At 35.7% G+C, this 21,705-nt stretch overlaps 1 protein-coding gene across 1 annotated transcript; it reads left to right on the top strand.

Moving 5' to 3' along the window:
• The first annotated feature begins 12,492 nt into the window (after positions 1-12,492).
• On the top strand, positions 12,493-14,267 carry LOC112744583 (malonyl-CoA:anthocyanidin 5-O-glucoside-6''-O-malonyltransferase-like). The gene has a single exon (XM_025794253.3). It carries the CDS (start codon positions 12,710-12,712, stop codon positions 14,180-14,182), a length of 1,473 nt encoding a protein of 490 aa, XP_025650038.1. The 5' UTR covers positions 12,493-12,709; the 3' UTR covers positions 14,183-14,267.
• Positions 14,268-21,705: the final 7,438 nt, after the last annotated feature.

The raw sequence follows: 21,705 nt of genomic DNA, 5'->3' as shown, positions 1-21,705 counted from the left end.
TCTTTTATTGATTAAATGCTGAATAAATTTTATTGAATTCCTAGATTTTCTCTATAAATTATGGTCACATCACAATTATTAAGTAGCTATATATTAAAATCATTCAATCAATTCTATTAGTATAAAATATTTATTAAAATATATATATATATATATATTAAAAATAAATTAAAATTATATATAAATATATTAATAATTAATTTTAATAATTAATTTTAATATATAAATAAAATTTTTGTTATTAAGTACTTGCATAATATCATCTACATTAATTTAATTTAACTTTTATTTATATGTGCCAAAAATTAGATAAATGAACTAACTTCTCATAAGTCTAAATAAACTACATGCAAATTAGAGCTAATATATACATAAAAAAATTAGATAAATGAGCTAACTTTTCATAAGTCTAAATAAGCTACATACAAATTAGAGTTAATATATACATAAAAGATTAGTCATAGTATATATCAACATAAATATATATTATTTATATAAATAATTATTTTAATTGTTAATTTTTCGTAGACAGGTAGTCGATACTTTTCATGTATTTTAGAAATTTAAGTGGAATTGAGCTTTGATATTATAATTTTAATTTTTAAAACTTAAGAGTAGAGAAGTATGCATGGTAGCGAAATGCGTTTTTGTTGTTGTCTTGGCCTTGCCTAGTTTACATCACAGATGACGAATTATTCAAAGAAAACGAGGGGTCTACATTTGCAAAAATATTATAGGCATATTAAAATTAATCATTAAAATTAAATATTAATATATTTATATATAAATATATATAATTAAATTTATTTAATTTAATATATTATTATATTTTAATATATATTTTATATTAATAATTAATTTTAACAGTTAATTTTAATATATATTTTTATATTCGTTGTCAAATACATGGTTGACACGGCTTCTATAGTTCTAGATATGTTTTCCACTTTGCCGGAGAATGGCATTTTTGCTTTTTGGTTGTCATATTCATGTAATAAATAATTAGAAAATATCAAAACACTTCGTCTCAAATAAGGTTTGAAAAAGACTAATAAATCTAAGTTAGTTGTCTAACTTCTATCACTCTGATGCAAGCAATCATTCTAATTCAGGATTTCCCTATATCACGGGTGTCTGTTAATAGCAAGTTCCCAATTTTTTATTGTAAAAATAATTAAGTCTTTTTTTTTTATCAAATTTAATTATAAATAAATTTTTTATATTTTTAAATAGAGAATATAGAAAGTTTTTCCGGCCATGATTTGAATCTAACAATGTGAACAAATCTATTAATCTCAATATACAAATGTCAAAAACTTTTTTTATCTGCTTTAAATATTAAATTTTATTTTTATTCTTTTTTAATTTTAACTTTAGATATGGCTGATTTAGTGGTCATGGTGGAAAGTTTGCCGGACAAGACACAACGTATGCACTTGTCAAACAAGATTTTTTTTTTTTTTTTAACTTTGACTAAAGAAAAGGTGATAATAACATGGATATTACTGATTAGTCTAATTAACTATTAGGGCAAAAAATGAAATTAAACCAAGGAGGAAAGAATTTACACAAATCAGTCAAAATTGAAATTGTTTCACGAATGAGCTAAAGCACATTACTATATAATTCGAACCAGCATGGTTCGAATTACAATAACACATAATTCGAACCAGAGTAGTTTGAATTAGGATGTAACACTTGATGAATGTAATTCGAACCAACATGGTTCGAACTAGATTTGAGAGTAATTCGAACTAGGCTTGTTCGAATTACGTACTTGCACGCTTCACAAAGCAATTCGAACCTACTTGGTTCGAATTAGTAAAAGTTTTCCTCGAGTAGTAATTTGAACCGGGCTGGTTCGAATTACACGTTTTGCAGCTATAAAAGGAGTTCGAATCAGCCCCACTCGAATCACTTTTCCATCCTCATACCCCACCAAATCCAAGAGAAAACGACCCGGGTTCGATCCGACAAAGACTTGAACGGAATACTCAGCCGATGGGGGACGATCCGGCAAGGTTATATCGGTTGGATGGAGTTGCTCATATAGCCGGGGTCATCAACGACGAGGTTAGTACATAAAAAACTTCGTGCTAGCGGTATATCTGAGTTAGTGGTTTTGCATGCGGTTTTAGTGGCGGTTTATGTTAGCGGTTAATCGTAGTGGTATTGCAAGTGGTTTAGTTGAGAGGTTTTGCATGCGGGTTAGTTGGTGGTTTAGTTGGTGGTTTATGTTAGTTGTTTTATGTTAGTGGTTTATGTTAGTTGTTTTATGTTAGCTGTTTTATGTTAGTGGTTTTTGTTAGTTGTTTTATGTTAGTGGTTTAGTTGTGTGGTTTATGATAGTTGTTTTGCATGTGGTTTTCGTTAATGGATTTTTATGCGGTTTATAATAGTGGTTTATTCATGTGCTTTTGTTGGCGGTTTAGGTTAGGTGTTTTTAGTATTGGTTTTGTTAGTACTTTTGTATGCGGTTTTGTTGATGATTTACTTTGGCGGTTTATTTTGGTGGTATTGGAAGTGGTTGACCATGTGCTTTTGTAAGCGATTCATGATAGTGGTTTTGCATGTGTTTGACATAAGTGGATTTCTTTGTGGTTTATGTTAGCGGTTTGAGCATGTGGTTTTCCAAGTGGTTTGATATATTGGTTTTGCATGTAGATTCTGTTAGCGGTTTCCTTTAGTGGTTTATGGTGTTGGTTATTTTTGTCATTGGTTATTAAGTTGGTTCTAATAATGCGTTGCATGTAATGCGCAGCCACAGCGATGCATCAGGAGCATGCGGCGGCAGCTGGGCATGCAACTCGATGAGAGATACGTTCCGTACTTGCAGATGGCCAGATTATACCATCTTGCGAGACTGAACGATAGATGGTTCTGGTTAGATGAGGCCCTTGTCAGTGCCTTCGTCGAGCGCTGGCGTTCAGAGACGCACACCTTCTATATACCGTTCAGAGAGTGCACGATCATACTTCAGGACGTGGCGTACCAGTTGGGGTTGCCAGTGGACGGGCGTTATGTCAGCGGCTGCCTTTCAGATTTCCAGATATACATCCAGGGTGGCCGTCCAGCTTGGGTGTGGTTCCAGAAGTTGCTTGGAGTGATTCCTCCTCCGAGCCAAGTTCAGAAGTACGCAGTAAACTGCAGCTGGTTCCAGGAGACTTTTGGAGAGTGCCCTGAGGGAGCCGATGAGGAGACTGTGCGGCGATTTGCTCGTGCCTACATCATGATGTTGTTGGGCACGCAGCTGTTTGCCGACAAGTCCGGCAACCACATTCACATCAGATGGCTTCCCTACGTAGCTAGGCTTGAGGAGATGGGTACCTATAGCTGGGGGGTCTGCAGCACTGGCATGGTTGTACCGGTGCATGTACCGAGTGGCGAACAGACATGTGGTCAAGTTAGCGGGCCCACTACAGCTACTTCAGTCCTGGATCTTCTGGCGCTTTCCTAGGTTTAGGCCTGCAAGGTATGACACGTTCAGCTGGCCGTTGGCCTCGAGGTACTTTATTCAGGCTTCTCTATTTCAATTTAACATAGCTAATTCCATGTTCATTAATAATGTATTACAAATCTCTCACACATTTAATTAGCCATAAGACACAAGTGAGATGCAGGTGGCCAGGTTACAACCCTTCCGGTAGCGAGAAGGGTCCTAGAGTGCAGATGTGGAGGCTGAGGATAGATATGTTACAGGACAGGGAGGTGAGTACGCTACTGCCTAAGTTTATTTAGTTAACCAAACTTTATGAATTGGGTGCATGAGTTGGCCTGACAATGTTGAGTTCTCTGTGCAGTTTATCTGGATGCCATATAGCAGCCCCGAGGTACTTCAGGTTGTGCATCCAGAGGCTTTGGAGCCTCGGCATACGGCGTTGTGGCGGTCTGTGACGTCACTGATATACTTTGCCGTCATAAAGTGGCATCAGATAGATAAGGTTCTACCGCAGTTCGGCGGGGTCCAGCCCTGTCTGCATCCCGCCCTGAACATCGACTTTCTGATGTCGAAGACGGCAGAGGCGGTGATCGATGGTTCCCGTACGCTTTGCAGTCATGGCATCTCCATTGGGAGTCCCGTGCGGACCACGTGCTCAGGTTTGATGTTGTTGCCGACCCTAGACCATCACAAAGAGTTCCGCGAGCCTTCCATATGTTGCCTTCACCAGCGAGTACACAGGGAGGTTTCTGACACCCTTCAGGATTGAGTTCACACACTCGGAGATATTCGTCGTCATGTGCCCGAATCTCCGCCCCTCATCACAATGCTGAGTCCACAAGGAATACTCAATCCGGTTCGCCCACTCACACATCGTCGGGTCTTCAGACTGCAGAATATCAAACCAGTAATCAAACTCAACCTCGGTCTTGGCGTACGCCGCGTTGACAAGAAGCCTCCGTGCATCTTTGCCCTTGAAGGTAAGGGCAAAATTAGCCGCTACATGTCGAATGAAGAATGCACGGTATGCAGATGGAGGTAACCAACCTCCGTCGGGAGCCTCAAGCGCGGCCTTGATGCCGTTATGCCTGTCCGATATAACCAGCAGACCCGACTACGGTGTCACGTGCTGACGCAGGTGGGAGAGAAAGAATGACCAAGACTCAGCATTCTCACCCTCAACTAGTGCGAATGCAACAGGTAGTATGTTGGAGTTCCCGTCCTGTGCAATCGCGATAAGCAACGTTCCCCCGTACTTGCCATACAGATGGGTGCCGTCAATACTAACCAGCGGCTTGCAATGACGGAATGCCTCGATGCACGGTGAAAACATCCAGAACAATCTGTGAAAATAAGCTTGAGACTCGTTGAGTTGTCCACCAACTCGAACAGGGCTTGTCCTTAGGACTACAACAGTACAAGGCATCGTCAACTGGACTCCCAACACCCACCTGGGGAGCTCATTGTACGACTCATCCCAGTCACCATAGATGAGGGCAATAGCCTTCTGCTTCGCCAACCAGACCCTCCTGTACGTCGGCCTAAACCCAAAGTGTGCGGCCGTGGCATTTAGGAGCACCTTGATGCTGACAGATGCATCAGCCCTAACCATTGGCATAATGAACGCCGAAATCACATGATAATCCAAACTCCTATGGTCGCTCGAGATGGAGGTGGCAAGACAGGTATGAGGTCCATTGTACCGTTTGACCTCCCAAATGTCCTTGCGCTGCCGGAGACTCAGCCGAATCAACCATGTGCACCCATTCCCGAACTCAGAACACTTGCCCACATACCGGCAATAGTCAGACTCCACTACCTTGTACTGTACTCCTCGGCGGATGCTGTAAGTCTTCACACTTAACAGGGCCTTATCTTTATCCTGAAATTACTGACCAACCTGGAACTCTGTCAGACCAGTAGTCCCTTCCGCATCTCTAGCTCCAAATCCAACAGGCTGCCCAGAAACCCCCTCCTGCCTCATGGCATCCAAGTCCAAAAAGGAAAAATGTGGTGGATACTGCTGTGTGCTAGAGCTAGAACCATCTCCCACCCCGGCAGGCTCATTCGCTTCAATATCATCGCCACTGTCATCATCAATCATATCCGGCTCGACGTCATCATCCTCTGCATCACCCAACAATCCGTCTCCAACCCCAAGCGATGCAGCGCACTGTAAAGAGGTCGACAGAAATTTCCCTGTTCCGACCTTGTCGCCTACGCTGCCATTGAGATCAACAGCGAAAGAAGGGGAGGCGACAGGTTGGACCGGTGGCTCGTACGCAGGGACGGACGAAGAAGCAACGGCAGGTCTGGAGCTAGAACCGGCTGCCGTGGCTAAAGTGGTGGTATTCCGGTTCGAACCCCCTGAGCTGGATACCACATCAACCAACTTTGCCAACAGTTCCAGTGTCCTCACTCCCGATCGTGAAACAATCATACTTCACGGTTTCCTGGAGCACCGTGATTGGAATGCGATAGAAAAACTTCTTAACCCGCTTTGCACCTTCCAGACCAAGTTTCATCAGTACAGACCTAACAAGGTCATCATAGCTCGTCGTAGGCCTCACGATAATACAGAGAGGATCCTTATCAGTGAACTTAACACCGGAACGAGTTTTTCTCTTAATCGATTCTCAGTGGTGAACCAACACTACAAAAATCTCCTCACTAGCCATCTTACACCCTCTAATGAGAGCAACTCACGTTTACAACCATATATATACAGGTCTGGTGCTCACTAATTCAAACCAGTCTAGTTCGAAATATGTTTTGTGTAATTCGAACCAACCTGGTTCGAATTACTTTGGGAAGCTTCTCCTTGTATAATTCGAACTCACCTAGTTCGAATTATGTGTGTTTTTAGTTCGAACCATATTGGTTCGAATTAGTGTGAATTTTTCCTAAGCAATTCGAGCTGATTCGGTTCGAATTATGTGTTATTGTAGTTCGAACCATGCTGGTTCGAATTATATATTAATGTGCTTTGGCTCATTCGTGAAGCAATTTTCAGTTTGGCTGATTTGTGTATATTCTTCCCCCCATTGGTTTATTTCTGTTTTTTGCCCTAACTATTATGATGACAATAACTCGGTAAGGATAATTAATTGGATGGTGAATATTTAAAATTAAGTAATGTTAGAAGACTAATACTTTTTATTAATATTAATTAATATAATAATATTTTGGTTAATATTTTATTTTTATATTATAAAAATTAACTAAAAATAAAAATAAAAAAAGTTAAATTTATTGTTTTTGTCAATATTTTTAGATATTAATATAATTTTTTTAGTCTAATAATTTAATAATATATTTTTAATTTATAATTTTAAATATTATTGATTAACTACTCATAATAAATAAATAAATTTTGCCAACCCTTTTATGTTTCTCTAAATTTTATTAGTCACGTATAATTGTTTTTTAAAATATATTTACAAGAGAGGTAAACTATATTTGTAGCGATTCATAAGAAGGCATGTCAAGCTTTGGTTTTGCAAGTTGGAGGTTTCATTAGGGGTGTTTGTGGTGCGGTTTAGTTCGGTTTTTGAGAGAAAAGTCATCCGATTCAATCGTTTAATTAAATTGCAGTTTGGTTTGGTTCAATTTTTTTATCGAAGCCATTCGAACCAAACCAAACTAATTAAAATCAGTTTGGTTTGGTTTGATTTGTTCGATTTTTCCAGTCAATTCAAAAAAAATACTACCATACTATTTCACAAAGTCATAACATTAAAATCGACAAACACAAATACACAATATTTAACAAAATCTTGATCCAATGAAATTTAACAACAAAAGAAATTCAAATACAACAATTAAAGAAAATGGGAGACAAATTGTAGAGACCTTGCTAAATTCTATGGTGACTTGTGAAAAGATGATGCAATAGACCTACTTCTTGCAATTGAAAGAAAGGGAAGATTTTGCTAAATGCTGCTTCTCGGCGGTGGTGGTGTTTACAATGCCGATGGTTGGGCTGTTGTCCATCTAAAAGAATGAAGTCCATCAGATACCAAAAACTCAAGAAAATCTCTATACATGGCAAGGTACCAACTGCAAGCTACTAAAGCTATAAAGGAATAATAACTTGCATTTTTTACCCCATAACTCTGATTTGGTGAGTCAAGATAACTATTTTCTAAACAAAGAAATAAGATAGGAAATGAAAGGAATAAGAATTTAATTAGAATATAAAGAAGGCACTCATCATGAATGAAAGAAGTCCTATGAGTATGCTGCATTCGTAAATTAAAAAGTTTAGTATAGACTATTAAAAAGCTGTATAGACTACAGAAAAGTAACCAACATCTACAACTACTCTTAGATATAGGTTACTTGTGTAAAAGCATATAACCACAATCTAAAAGTTAAATGAATAGATTAAAAAATAAATCACATAACGAAACATCATAACTAAAATCAATCTGACATTGAAACAGACCACATAGGATTCCAACTTTTAGGATGAACTGCAGGAGCAGGAGTAGCAAAACACAGAAATATTAAATTAAAATCAGCATCTCATAATATTAACTGACTTGTGCTATACTAGATAAAAGGACTTACAATCACTGAACCAGCAATAAAACAACAACCAGCAACAATGAAATCAATAATCAGTGACAAGTAAAATAATAAAACAAATAAAACAATCAATTTTTCTAAACAATGAAAAACAAATAAAACAATAACAAGTTAAACAACAACCAGCAACAATGAATCAATGATTATTGAACATAAATTAGTCAAATTACTTAATTACATACCTGACTCGGAGGCTCGGGCTCCATATCTCACTTGAATCGGAGGCTGGATGGCTCGGTGGTTGGTGCTGTGCTGTGCTGTGTTGTGGGTGGCTAGAAACGCGACTTGGATGAAGGCTTCGGTGCTGCTGGGCTGTGCTGTGTTGTGCTGTGCTGTGCTGGGTGGCTCGGTGGGAACTGGGAAGAAGGCTTCGGTGCTGCTGGGTTGGTGCTCGCTAGAAAGAAGGCTTTGGCGGCACTGCCAGGTGGTGGGAGGAAGGGCTTCGAGCTCGAGACTCCAGTGCAGAGAGCAAGAGTTCGAGATTGAGAGAAGAGAGCAGCTAGGGGCCTAGATCTAGTTTGGGGGTGGGGTTAGGTCACGAGTAAGTCGGGAGAGGATAGTCACGTTTGGGGATGTGGGAGGACGGAGGGTGTTAGTTTTTTTAGGGTTTTTAATATACCAGTTCGGTTCGGTTGAGATTTTCATTGTCAGAATCGAAACCGAACCGAACCACAATAAAAACAGCAAAACATATTATTTTCGATTTGTTCAATTTTTTATTTTTTCAGTTTAGTTGGTCAGTTTAGATCGGTTCGAATTGATTTTGAACGCCCCTAGTTTCCATTACGAATTAAGTTAGAGTCCAAAGCATGCAGAGACTAAGGGATGGATTTGCTGTTTAAGATTGCCATTCTGAACAATTCTTGCACAAATAAAATTTTGAATAACTATAAAATATTAATGATTACTTTTTAATTATTTAATATTAATTAATTTTTATTTTTTTATTACAATATTATTCTTGTAATTTTTATGTTTTAGATGGTTTAAAATTTAATATTTAAAATTTAGATTTTAGAATTTAAAATAAAAAATTATTTTAAAATTAATTGATATTGGTTAAAAAAATTAACTCTTTTTTGTTACTTCTGGTATCTCTCAATATGACCGTTCAATCACTAATCCGTCGCGGATCAAAACTCTATTTAAGAGTTTGTCATTGGTTAAACAAAATTAACTCTTTATTAAACTCTAAAATACTTCAAATAAAAAGAGAGACATTTTCATACCTACTCATTCCACTGTATAAAAAGTCCAATAAACAATCTGACAGCCAATGATTTAATTTAAATCATTCCAAACCAAACAAAAGTATAGTAAAAAACAACAAAAAATACCTTAACATTACTTCATTACATTAAAATATTGTTTTTATGCTTTTTTTAAAGTTACAAAAGTTTAGGTAGGAAATATTATCCAGACTATGGAGTTATTTTTTAAAATATCAGGATTAAAGGTGAATCTTAGTAAATCCAAGACTTAGTACTCAAAGAATATTTCTAAAAGAAGGAAAGAGGTGCTTTTGAGAGTTTATACTATTCGTTTTTGCCAAGATTTGAGAAGATATTTAAAGGTGAATATTGGATATGAAAGGTGTTCTAAGAGAACGGCTCATGATGTTATTGAAAAAATTCAAAAAAAAGCTTACTAGTTGGAATGAGTGTTTATTGAATAAGGTAGAAAGACTTTGTTTGGTTAAATCAGGAATGGCTTTGATTCTGGTTTACAACATGCAGCTTGCTCTTCTTTCAAAGTATGATTGTGAAAAGATTGATTTTTTTATGAGATAATTTTTATGGAGAGGCCAAACTAATGGGAGAGGGTTATTGTTGGTTAAGTAAGATGTTGTTATAACTCCTAAAAAGACGGGTGGTTTAGGTGTTAGAGATACCTACTCAACTAACACGGCGCTTGTTGGCAAATTGGTTTGGGATTGCTTTAATAATAGAGACAAATTGTGAGTTCAGGTTATGACGTATAAATATTTTCGGAATTTAACTTTTCTTGGTAACACAACAGTTAGAACGCTTCTGCCATTTGAAAGTTCATTCTCAAAGTATTTGATGCTATTAGGATGGGTTTAGATGAAATATTGGGGATGTGCAATATTCTGTGTAGTATGATGAGTGGACTCTTTTTGGAAGGCTTTGTGATCTTATTCCTTATGTTCACATATCTAAGTATGAATTTGTAATGGCAAATTTCTGGCATGATGGATCTTGAGAGGTTGAGAGACTTACATCAACAATTCCTCCTGAAGTCAAGCATTTTCATTCACTGTTTGCACTATCCGACTTTGACTGACATGAAACTGGAGTGGAGTTGGTGGCCTACAAGGATAAAAGGGTATAGTAAAAAGAGAGGATTATCGTTAATTGTTAAAAAATAAATTGAATTGGAATGAAAATAGCAACTAAAACTGACTTTGACACTTGAATCTTTCGAAAAAGATCAAATTGACTGTGTGATTTGGGGTTCATAACACTCTCCCGATGGAGGTCTTCCGCTTCAGGCGATATCTAGCTAGTTCGGTTATGTGCCAGAGATGCAATGCGACTCCGGAGACAGTAGAACATTGCTTTATAGATTGTGTATATTTTAGAGTTATTTGGTAGATGCTAGATCCTCGGGTTATTGATTCAGTTGAAGACTTTTCTATGGAAGCTTGGTTTCGGAAGGTCATATCTGGTAAATAGGCTCTTTTAGGGGCTGAAGTGTGATAGTTGTGGAGGTATAGTTGCAATTACATTTTCAATGCTGAAAATCATTGGAAAGATCACAAGGTGGTTGTTCTCATGAGAAGCACGGTCATAAATCTAGGGTTATATATGAATAGGTGTACTTCTTTTAGTACCTTCAGGAACCGTTTGTCCTGGAAACCTCTTGTAGATAATAACTTTAAAGTTAATTGTGATATTAATTTAGTTACGGATTTAAGCTTTATTGAATTTGGTTGTCTTATTAGAAATTCTAATGAGAATTGGATTGTGAGTTGTTCTGGTAGTTATCCTCCCTTATTCATTATTCAATGTGAGTTTTTTATGATTTTTAGGAATCTTGTTTTAGTTTGGAATTGCAGATTGAGAGATATAATGTGTGAAACGAATTATCTGAATATTCTTTATATTTTGTATGACTCTCTTAGTGAGTGTAAATAAAAAATTATTGATTTAGTTAATAAGATTCAAAAACTATTATTAAAACTCTAATATATACAATTTGATTAGATACGTAAAAAAACAAACAAAATTGTAGATTAAATGACAATATCTAAAACAAAAAATAATTTCAACCATATTATTTAATTTGAGTCTTATAAAACTCGCTAACAAATCATTATATTTGATTTAGGATAAATGTTTTGTTTTGTATTCTTCTTTATTATTCAGATAAAAAAAATACGGTTTTCAATTTTTCATACATTGAATTTTGTTCAAAATTTAAAACTTTTACTTTTCAATAGAGATTAATAAATATGCACAAAAATTGAAGCTTAGTTGCTTTTTCTTTTCTTCTTTTGACTTTAGTTAGATTACCGCACCAAAAAGAATATGCACAAACGTTTAAGACTCTGCTTTCCGCCAACTCTGAACAATCCTTAAATAAATATTATTTATATATTAAAATTAAATTATTATATATTTATATATAAATATATATTATTTAATTTATTTTTAATAAATATTTTATAATTTAATATATATTTTATATAAATAATTAATTTTAATATATATTTAACATAAAAAATCATAAATATAAACATTATAGACAAGATAATAGAACCTTAATACGTGCTAGTTCATAAGCTCCATAAGCCTTTTTTTGGTAAATTTTATTTAATTTTTTTAAATAAAAAATAAATTATTTTTTATAATAAATTTATTAATTATTGAATAAAATAAATTACATCATCAAAATGATTAATATTAATTTTTAATTTAATTTAAATTTTAACAATCAAATTAATTAATTATAATAAAATTACTTAAATTTTGTACCTACAAAATTAGGTAATTTTTATATCAACTTCGTTAACAACTATAAAATTCACTCTTATTTTAGATATATTATAGAGATAACTAGGGATGACAATACCACTCGAACTCACGGGTATTCACTCTGTTCCTACTCACTCAGGGCGGGTAATTATCCACCCCGCATCGGAGCGGGTTTTTGGGAGGGACGAAGCGGAGTCGGGTTTAGGTAATACCCGTCCCGCTATATATATAATTTTAATATATAATATGTAAAATAATAAGTAAATGATTAATAATATTGTATTATATTTAAATTTTTACTTTAATTTATGTTATGTATGTGATGATGGTTATATAAATTTTGAAATTTAATTTTATTTATTGGATTTCAATAATTATAGAGGCAGATAGAAGCGGAGCGGGTACTTACAGGAGTAGATTAGAGTTCAACGTTTTAGTATTTTACTACTCACGAGTAAAAGCGGGATGAATTTTATGGGAGTTGTTGTACGACGGGATAGAATAGGATAGAGCAAAAATCCGCTCCTACCCGCCGGGTTGCCACCGGTAGAGATAAGTTATCCTTTATTCAGTTTAAGAGAGGGTCGCTTTTTTTTTTCCCTCTATTTTTATTTATTTCTCTTCCATTCTATATCTTCGTATCTCTCTTTCTTTTCATTCATTCCTTCATTTTTTTTCACGCATGGCTTCTTCTGCAAACAACAACACTAGTGCCATCAAAATCCATGAAAAATGTCTCGTTCCTCCTCCTAATTCTTCTCCCCAATTATCTCTCCCACTCACTTTCTTCGACCTCATGTGGCTAAGGTTCCACCCTGTTGAACGCATCTTCTTCTATTCCCTTCCCACTCCACATTCAACCCTCGATTCCCTCCTTCACCAAGTGCTTCCAACTCTCAAAAACTCTCTCTCTCTTACCCTCCAACACTTCCTTCCTCTTGCAGGTACCATAGTTTGGCCTTCTGATTCCAACAAACCGTTAATCCAATATAACGTTGGCGATGGTGTTTCACTCACTGTAGCAGAGTCTACTGAAGACTTGAACCATTTCTTGGTGAATTCCCCCGTTGAGGCTTTGGATTCTCGCTCTTTGGTGCCCCACTTGGAATCATCGGATTCTCATGCGTCTGTAATCTCTCTTCAGATCACACTCTTTCCAAAGAGTGGCTTCAGTATTGGGATCAGTTCTCACCATGCTGTCCTCGATGGAAAATCTTCAATCATGTTCGTTAAGGCTTGGGCTTATCTATGTCGTGAAGGTCAATTATCCAATGAAGAATCACCACGTTTGGCTCCTGAATTGGTTCCCATCTTTGACAAGGAAGCCATTAAAGACCCAAATGGGCGTGGCATCATGTTCATAAACAATTGGAAACAAATATCGTCCCAGTTGGACCCGAACAACAACGATAGCAGCAAAGGAAGAACCCTTAAGATCATGTCAGCTGCGTTTCCTCCATTGGTGGATGACAGGGTTAGATCCACGTTTGAGTTAACACGTGGAGATTTGGAGAAGATAAGGAACAGGGTGTTGTCTAATTGGGACACCACGGTGGATGATTCTTCTACAAAGCAACAACCAAAGTTGTCGACTTTTCTTCTCACGTGTGCCTATGTTTCTGTTTGCATCGTAAAAGCAACTGATGAAGAATCCAAAGAAAGGGGTAACAATAATGAAAATAAATTCATGTTTGGATTCACTGTGGATTGCAGGGCTAAATTGGACCCTCCGGTTCACGAGAACTACTTTGGGAACTGTGTTGCCGGACATATCGTTGATGCAATAAAAGCAGAGGACTTCAGAGAAGAAAACGCGTTGGTAATTGTTGCGAAAAATATTTACAATAAGATAAGATCGGTTGGTACTATGGAAGGAGCGCTTGATGGAATAGAGACGATGTTCTTTAGAGCGGCGATGATGGTGATAGAAGGGAAGAAAGCACTAGGAGTAGCGGGATCAGCGAGGTTTGGTGTTTATGGAATCGATTTTGGATGGGGGAAGCCTGAAAAGGTAGAGATAACTTCGGTGGACAGAGGAATCACCATTGGCATGGCAGAGAGTAAAGATGGGAGTGGGGGGATTCAAGTGGGGCTCGTTCTTAATAAGCATGTGATGCATCTGTTTAATGAATTGTTTCATGCTGGCTTATATTGAATCAAATTAATAAGCTTTATTTTGTCCTTTGTAATCCACGTGATTCTACAGTTCATTACTTGAATAAAGAAAGTGATCCATGCTACGATAGTGCTGTTGTTTCTCTTTTTTTAGCTGTGCTTTTCATCTAAGCCATTTTATAAAAAAAAGGTATAGAGAGACAATCATTTTAGTGGAGAATGTATACAATAAAAAAAAATCATATAATAATTAATTTAATTAATTTTTAATAATTACTTTTTTGAATTGAAACTAAAATTAGGATTTGCCCGGGGTTGGTTACAAAGACAGCAATCCCACTTTCTCCGCATGTGATTTTATTTCTTGGGAGTGCTAGGTAAACAATGAAAATTAAACAATGAAAATTTTGAATAATATGAACTACCACCAATCAAATGAAAATATACTACATCCTAATTTAATGCTACTAATTAAATTTACTCTTTTAACCATATTAATTCATATTATTTACACATTGTTCAAAAATCTTGTTTGTTACCTATATTTTTCTTTATTTCTTTTCTTCCATTCTCACCGGTCCGTTGCCGTAAGCAACACAAGCCGCCGCCATCCAGAGCACCAGCCAACGCCGCTCTGCTCATCGCGGATGACCGAGCACTCCCTTCGCACACAAAGAGTGATTCGTGCAGCCCCTCAATGCGGCGTTTGTGTAGCCCTCGAGACCGTTGCAACTCTCATTTCCTGTGCAATCGGCAACTGTTTTCTGCTGTAATCCGTAGTTCCGCTGCATCCGTTACCCATTGCCATGCCCGATCCCACCACAGTCGCTACCCTTGACCGCTGGACCTCCTGGCGATTGTGCGGAAGCCGCCACAGCAACGCGGTGACACTGTGGGAAGAAATTCATAAATAGCAAACCCCTGCATTCTCCTCACGCAATCACTATGGGAGAAGAAAATGCTCCACCATCCTGCATTTGACAACTCCCGCAACACGGGAATTAGGTACAAAAGTGAAAGCCTTTTTCTATGCGAATGATCATTACACTAGGTCAGCGGATAGTTATTTTTATGTCTGATGCGGATGGTTATTTACGTAAGTATAACTAAAATAATCTGATTGTTCAATGTAGTAGATATGCACATGGTTGTTTTAATGAGCATTTGGATGATTAGTTTATTAGTTTTGGTTGAAGCATAAAGACTTAACATTTTCAGGGGTGATCAATTTTATATGTAACTGGATGGTTATTTTAATTTGGAGGAGTCACGGCGCTATTGGGGCTGCTAGCTGGGGGTGGGTGACGATGCTACTAGGGTTGCTAAAGGGGGGTCACGACGTTGTTGGGGCTGCTGAGGGGTCAGGCGCTGCTAGGGTTTGGTAGTGGGTAGGAGATGGTTAAAATTTGAAGTTGGGGGTAAAAGTTTTTTGTTACTAGAGTTTAGGGGGTGTTTTCTTATTTTTTTAATCCACCATGGGCCAGTAAACTAGCTTCATTGTACACATTGTCAAGATTTTTCATTGTCTCTCTAGCGGAATTCTTTTATAAATTGAATAACAAATATGCTAGTTTGCTAATAAATAAATACTAGCCAATTTTGTACTTTTTATGACTATAAAATAAAATGTTGCTTTTATAAAATCACAAACTATCGGCAAGTGTACCGAATCGTATTAAGTAATGTCACGGTAAGTGAATTATCGTTTTCACGAGGATTAACAAACTAAGCAACAATGATCAAGTGATTATTCTAATCAGACAATCAAAATTTTGATTTGAGATAACTTAAATTCTAAACAGCAAAGTAATTGAAAGCAACAGTTAATAAATGTAGAAAATAATTTGAAGTAAAACGTTAAGATTTTAAAGATATTGAAACTTTTAGGAATAATGCTTTTCACTTTCTACTTTGATCATGCAAGAATGTTTCTTACGGTGAATTACAATTAATCAAACCTCCAATTTTTTGGTAACTCAATTTCTCTTTAACCTAATTAATCACTATTTCCTTAGTCAATTATTTAAGACAAGAGATTAAGCACATGCATAGATTCAAAACCACACAATTCACAAGTCCTAACCCTAGATGATTTACTTCCGCTTATCAAACTAGTTTCAAAACTTAGAGAATCATGAGAATAAGTTTCAAGCTTAATTCTAACACATAACCTTCTCAAAGTGATTTTAGAATTCAATTTAGATTCAAACTATTTTTCAATATATTCAAATATTTGTGATAAAGAGCGAAACTTAATTCTTAAGAAACATCAATGCATAAATCAAGAATAGAAAAGCAATAACATTAATCCATAAGAATCAACAAAGTTTCTAATCTTAACAGAGGAGATTTGTTGTTCATGATAAAAAAAACCAAATCAAGATTTTAAAAGTGTGCGGAATTGGCTAGGTTTAAGAGTTTCTAAAAATCCCTTAAATACCTCTAAAAACTAATCAATTCTGATGGTAATCAGTGGCTAAGAGAAGGGGAGTTGAATCTTAGCCCCTTTTTTTTGCTGTATATTACTTTCTGCTTTTTGTCTCATAACCAGTCAAGAGACATTTTCTTTTTGTCTCGTAACCGATTAGGAGATATTTTTCAATTTTGTCTCCAGTGTAACAGAAACATAATAGGAGTAGAAGAGAGAGAGAATCACACCCAGAAATATCCTGGTTCAGCTGCTAAGTGCAATGCAGCCTACATCCAATCTCTATCACAACAGTGACGAAATTTCACTATAATCATCAGATTATATACACCAATTCTTCTCTAGGAACTATCCATTCCTATCTAGGACAAATCCAGATTCTATCCCCAAATTTGAACTTGACTTGGACACCTATCAAGCTTTCAACCGCAAAGTGCTAGCCCAACTTGCAAGGGAATCCCCACAGGATCATGAAACACAACATACAGATGTACAAAGGAACTCTTAGACATCTCTGGCTTTTTCTTTAATTTTTCTCTCTCTGCCTTTTTCCTCTCATTGGCTTTTTCTTACAAACCTCACTCTGTTTGCCTTTTACCATGAGACTCAGACAGACAAAACTAAAGAAAAGAAAACAAAATGAAACCCATTGAAGGAAAAGAATTCTATTAGCTTAGGGTAGCTATGAGAACTCTGTGCTTACTCTCCTTTCCTCAACCCTTGGCCGTTCACTCTTATTATAGAAGGGGAAGCTTCCAAGGTTGAAACGGTTCAACCAAGCCACCAACATCTTCTCCAACACATAGCCGGTTCGGACAAAGAGAAGAGAGAGGAAAAACCGAAAATAAATCAACATGCATGTACCTCTCTCTCATCCCTTCTCATCAAACTTCATCAATCTAAGCCTTTCATCTTGACTTTGTCCCCAAGAATGAATTCTGACCCTTGATGAATCTTTGATCCTTGACAGCTCCTTCCTTTCCATATTTTCTTCTTCCTCCACGTAGCTCCAGTAGCTACCTTCTGTCTTGGATGAACAAAAATGGAAACGAGCTTTACCACTGAGATCTTCTTCTCTGACCGAGGCCGATTGCTTCTATTTTTGGCATGAAGATCTTGAAACTTCTTCTTGAGATCTTGCCTTCAACGGAAAAGATCTTATCCACACCATGCTTTGGATCTTCTTTTTTCTTTACTGACCTTCTTCATCCTAGCCTTTTGCTTCTTCATAGCATCACTGTATCTCTGATAACTTGCTCTTGCTATCTTCTTCTCTGACAATGAAATGACCGAAACACACAGAGAGAGAAGAGAGAAGATACAAAGCTTTCAATATACAATTAAATAAAATTGAAATCTCACTAACAATCCCCAAGGAGTGAGTAACATGTAGAGCATTTAATGTAATTAAAGCAATTTAAATTTTCTCTTTCAGTTACCAATGCATAAGTTTAATTTAATTAAAATTTGAATTCCATATCCCATGGAAGTAGGTAACCGAATGGTGTAACAACAAATTGGACCCCTTTGTTTTATCATCACCGTATGACTTTCTTGGGTCACTTTCTTTATTATTTGTTTTATCAAAATGGGCCTGAGGTATGGACTTTTCTCCAATCCAAGCCTCAACAACTTGAATGATCCAATTTGGTACAAAGCAAATTAATTCATATATTAATTTGGGCTCATGTGACTTTGGTCCAATAATCAAAATCTGCACACTAAACAAAATCATCATACAAACAATTGGCATTAATTAAATTAACAATTTTTCTAATTAACATTTTTAATTATGTTTGATCATCACAATAATTTCAAGTTTTCCAAACTCATCAAATTCAAAACCTAATAATCAAACTTAATTGAAACAAAATCAACTAATATCTTTTCCTTAATTAAATTCTATAAACAAAGATCATTCCTTTCAATTGAGGCCCACTCTTTTAGCAAATCTTTATTTATTCATAATTTTTTACTCCCAGAAAATTTAGATGAGCCCATGTGCAACGTGGAATAGTCCACGTTTAACTTGGATGAAGAAGAAGTTTGGACGTGGAAAAAGCAAGCTTGGACGTGTAACATGGTATGAAGGAACTTTAACTTGGACCATCCATGTTAAACGTGTGCGAAGAAGGAGAAGAGGAGGAGATCCAACGTGTAACATGTCTTTCCCATGTTAAACGTGTGTGAGCTCAAGGAGGAGGAAACTTACTGGCCTTTGACCCAGCGTTTAACGTAGCTGGTCTATGTTAAACGTGTGTGACAACACCTGGAAGGGGACTTGTTAGCCTTTGGCCCAACGTTTAACGTAGCTAATCCACGTTAAACATGTGCGATCTTAGATGGGAAGGGGGGAGGGGAGGGGGAGGGGAGGAAGGGGCCACTGGCCTTTGGCTCAATGTGTAACGTGACTCCCCCACATTTAACTTGCTCGAACCCACATGGAGCGGGAGGCCTTTACGTTGCACATGGACTCCCCACGTTTAAGTTGCTCGGGAGGCTTGAATTGTTTAGACATGTAACGTAAATAATGCACGTTACACGTCTGCAATGGCTGAGTGCTGGGAGGCTCTTGGTTCTTGGCCCAACGTGTAATATAGATAGTGCATATTAAACATGGATGCATGTATGGATGAAAATAAGCTTGGACGTGTAATGTGGTTTCTTCATGTTGCACGTCCTTGAAACAAAGTGACTTGAAATTGTTCCTAGAGTTAAGCTCAACGTATAACATGGCTCCTCCACGTTGCATGTTTTTGTTTGTGTCTTTTTTTCTATTTTTTTCTCTAATTCTTTATTTTTTTGTTTGCTCTTTAACTTTACTTTGGTTTGTAACTTGAACTTTTCTTTAAATTTTTCTTTGTTATTGGACAAATTTTCACTAATTCTCTGTAAAACATATAAAAACAAAATACTCAAAATATCTTGATAAAATTATGAGAAAATTAATGAAAAACTACTATTTTTATTAACACAACTCACTAAAAAAATAAAAAATTATCAAATGATACTCATGTATAATTGTCTCAAGTATTTTCCATGTTTTTTTTTTGGTCTTACAAGTTTTTTCCATGGTTAAACGATGAAAGTATATCAAAATATGACCCAAATTCAATCCAAACAATAACAATGGACAAAGATAATCTATCTTAAACCCAAAACAACAAATGATCTATTCAAATCAACAAATATGTTTTGCATCCAAATTGTGATTTGGATCAACCCTAACAGAAAATGCCCATATCAATAGTTTGGAAGTGTGGATGGAGTGCAATTCTAGTACTGTTATTGAGTTTGAACGAGAAACTGGATTCAGGATCCGTTCTTTATCATAGGATTTCGGAATCTCCTAAAAGTGGATTCAGGATCCGTTCTTTATCATAGGATTTCGGAATCTCCTAAAAGTGTTATTCGTATATTAAAATCAGTTATCAATATATTTATGTAAATATATACGTGGTTTAATTTATTTTTAATGTATATTTATATTTCATTATGTATTTTATACTGATAACTGATTTTAGTGGCTGATTTTAGTATACACGTAGAATTTTTGTATCATCCACACTTATAGGGAGGCTAACAACATAAGCATAGATCAGGGTTTAGTTATTTAATATTGCAATGTTCTTCTTAAGGGTGTACATTGAACGGGTAAAATGGGTTCGTCTTGACCCGAATTTTATCTTAAATAATGACCGGGTCTATTTTTGAGATTTTTACCCAACTTTAAATCTGGTGAAATCTTACTACTTTCGGGTCACACTAAAACTGGGTCTAAACCGGTGAAGTACGAGTCTTGATAAATTTTATGTCAAAAAATTATTATGTACTCTATTTATAAAGAAGAAAAAAAATACTTATTACCGAAAAGTTGATATCCATATTTGAATTTGAATTTGTCCATAAATTCTAATTTCATGCTTCTTTGATCTATTTTCTAATTCAACAAGTGTAATTAAAAATAAATTAATAAGTTTATAATTAATATAATATAATATTAGAATTAATTTAAAATATATATACTTTTTTGAGTTTTCTTAGGGTGCACATGGGTCGGGTTCGTCCTGACCCGGACTTAGTCCTAAATAATGATCGGATCTATTTTTGAGATATTTACCCGACTATAAATTTGATAAAATCACACTAAATTAGCTGCTAAAGTATTCAGATCCGGATCGAATCTTTGGACCGAGATGGGTCATATACACCCCTAGACTTCCTCCTTCATGGATAAAGATAAACCAGATTCTGAGGGCTTACAATTTTTGTAGTACTAATTTGGGCCTCTAGCCCCTTTGTTAACCAAACAAAATCAATTATATTAATCTTACCAATTTATCAGAAAACGTTTCTTGGTCTCCACTTCATCTTACCATCCACCTTTATATTAAACTACAAAATATATAATTCTTTAACATCAAATTTGTCAAGAATCAAATTTACAAAAATAGAAATGGCCTTGCATGCTGTTTTCAAAGTGTATATATATATAAAATGGCATGTTGTGTTTATTTTTCGGGAAAAAAAATGGTTCTGACCTTCTAGATGATCAGTGCGAGAATGAAGCTGCCAATGTTTAAATATTACAGTTTAGACCACGGTAATACACTAATACTATCTCTTGCTCACAATATTTATCATTTAATCTTTCATTCTTCTATATATTTGAAATAAAAATTGACCGTAAAATTACTTATAAAATGTTTTTATTTCCTGAAAATCCAACACACAAAATGTGCAAAGTTTTTTACATATGACTGTTAACATCTATAAACAAAAAAATATACAATTTGTTTACAATCAATTAATTAACGCCATACAATAAGTCCTTAGAAAGCTATTCAATATATATATATGGGCAGCACACAAATCCATTTCCTTATTTATTATGATCTTCTAAACCCACTGCACGAGAGCAGACAACAGTAATAAAATCTGTTCCTTAAGACAATGTTGTAAAAGGGTTTTCTATTATATTAATTAAGACAGCGGTTTTAATTAATTTCCGTGACCTTAGGTACGAAGGCGCGCTATTCTATATTGGAATAGATAATACCATAATGGCTGGCCACCATTATTTGAAGTAATAGAAACGAATTTCTTATATAAAGCCACGGTTTTTTACATAAATA

This window comes from Arachis hypogaea, chromosome 14 (assembly GCF_003086295.3).
Source record: "Arachis hypogaea cultivar Tifrunner chromosome 14, arahy.Tifrunner.gnm2.J5K5, whole genome shotgun sequence".
Classification (NCBI taxonomy): Eukaryota; Viridiplantae; Streptophyta; class Magnoliopsida; order Fabales; family Fabaceae; genus Arachis; species Arachis hypogaea.
This window is presented reverse-complemented; position numbering and strand designations above follow the sequence as displayed.

Coding starts and splice junctions, on each gene's coding strand:
- LOC112744583 (XM_025794253.3), top strand. CDS start 12,710: ATGGCTTCTTCTGCAAACAACAACACTAGTGCCATCAAAATCCATGAA.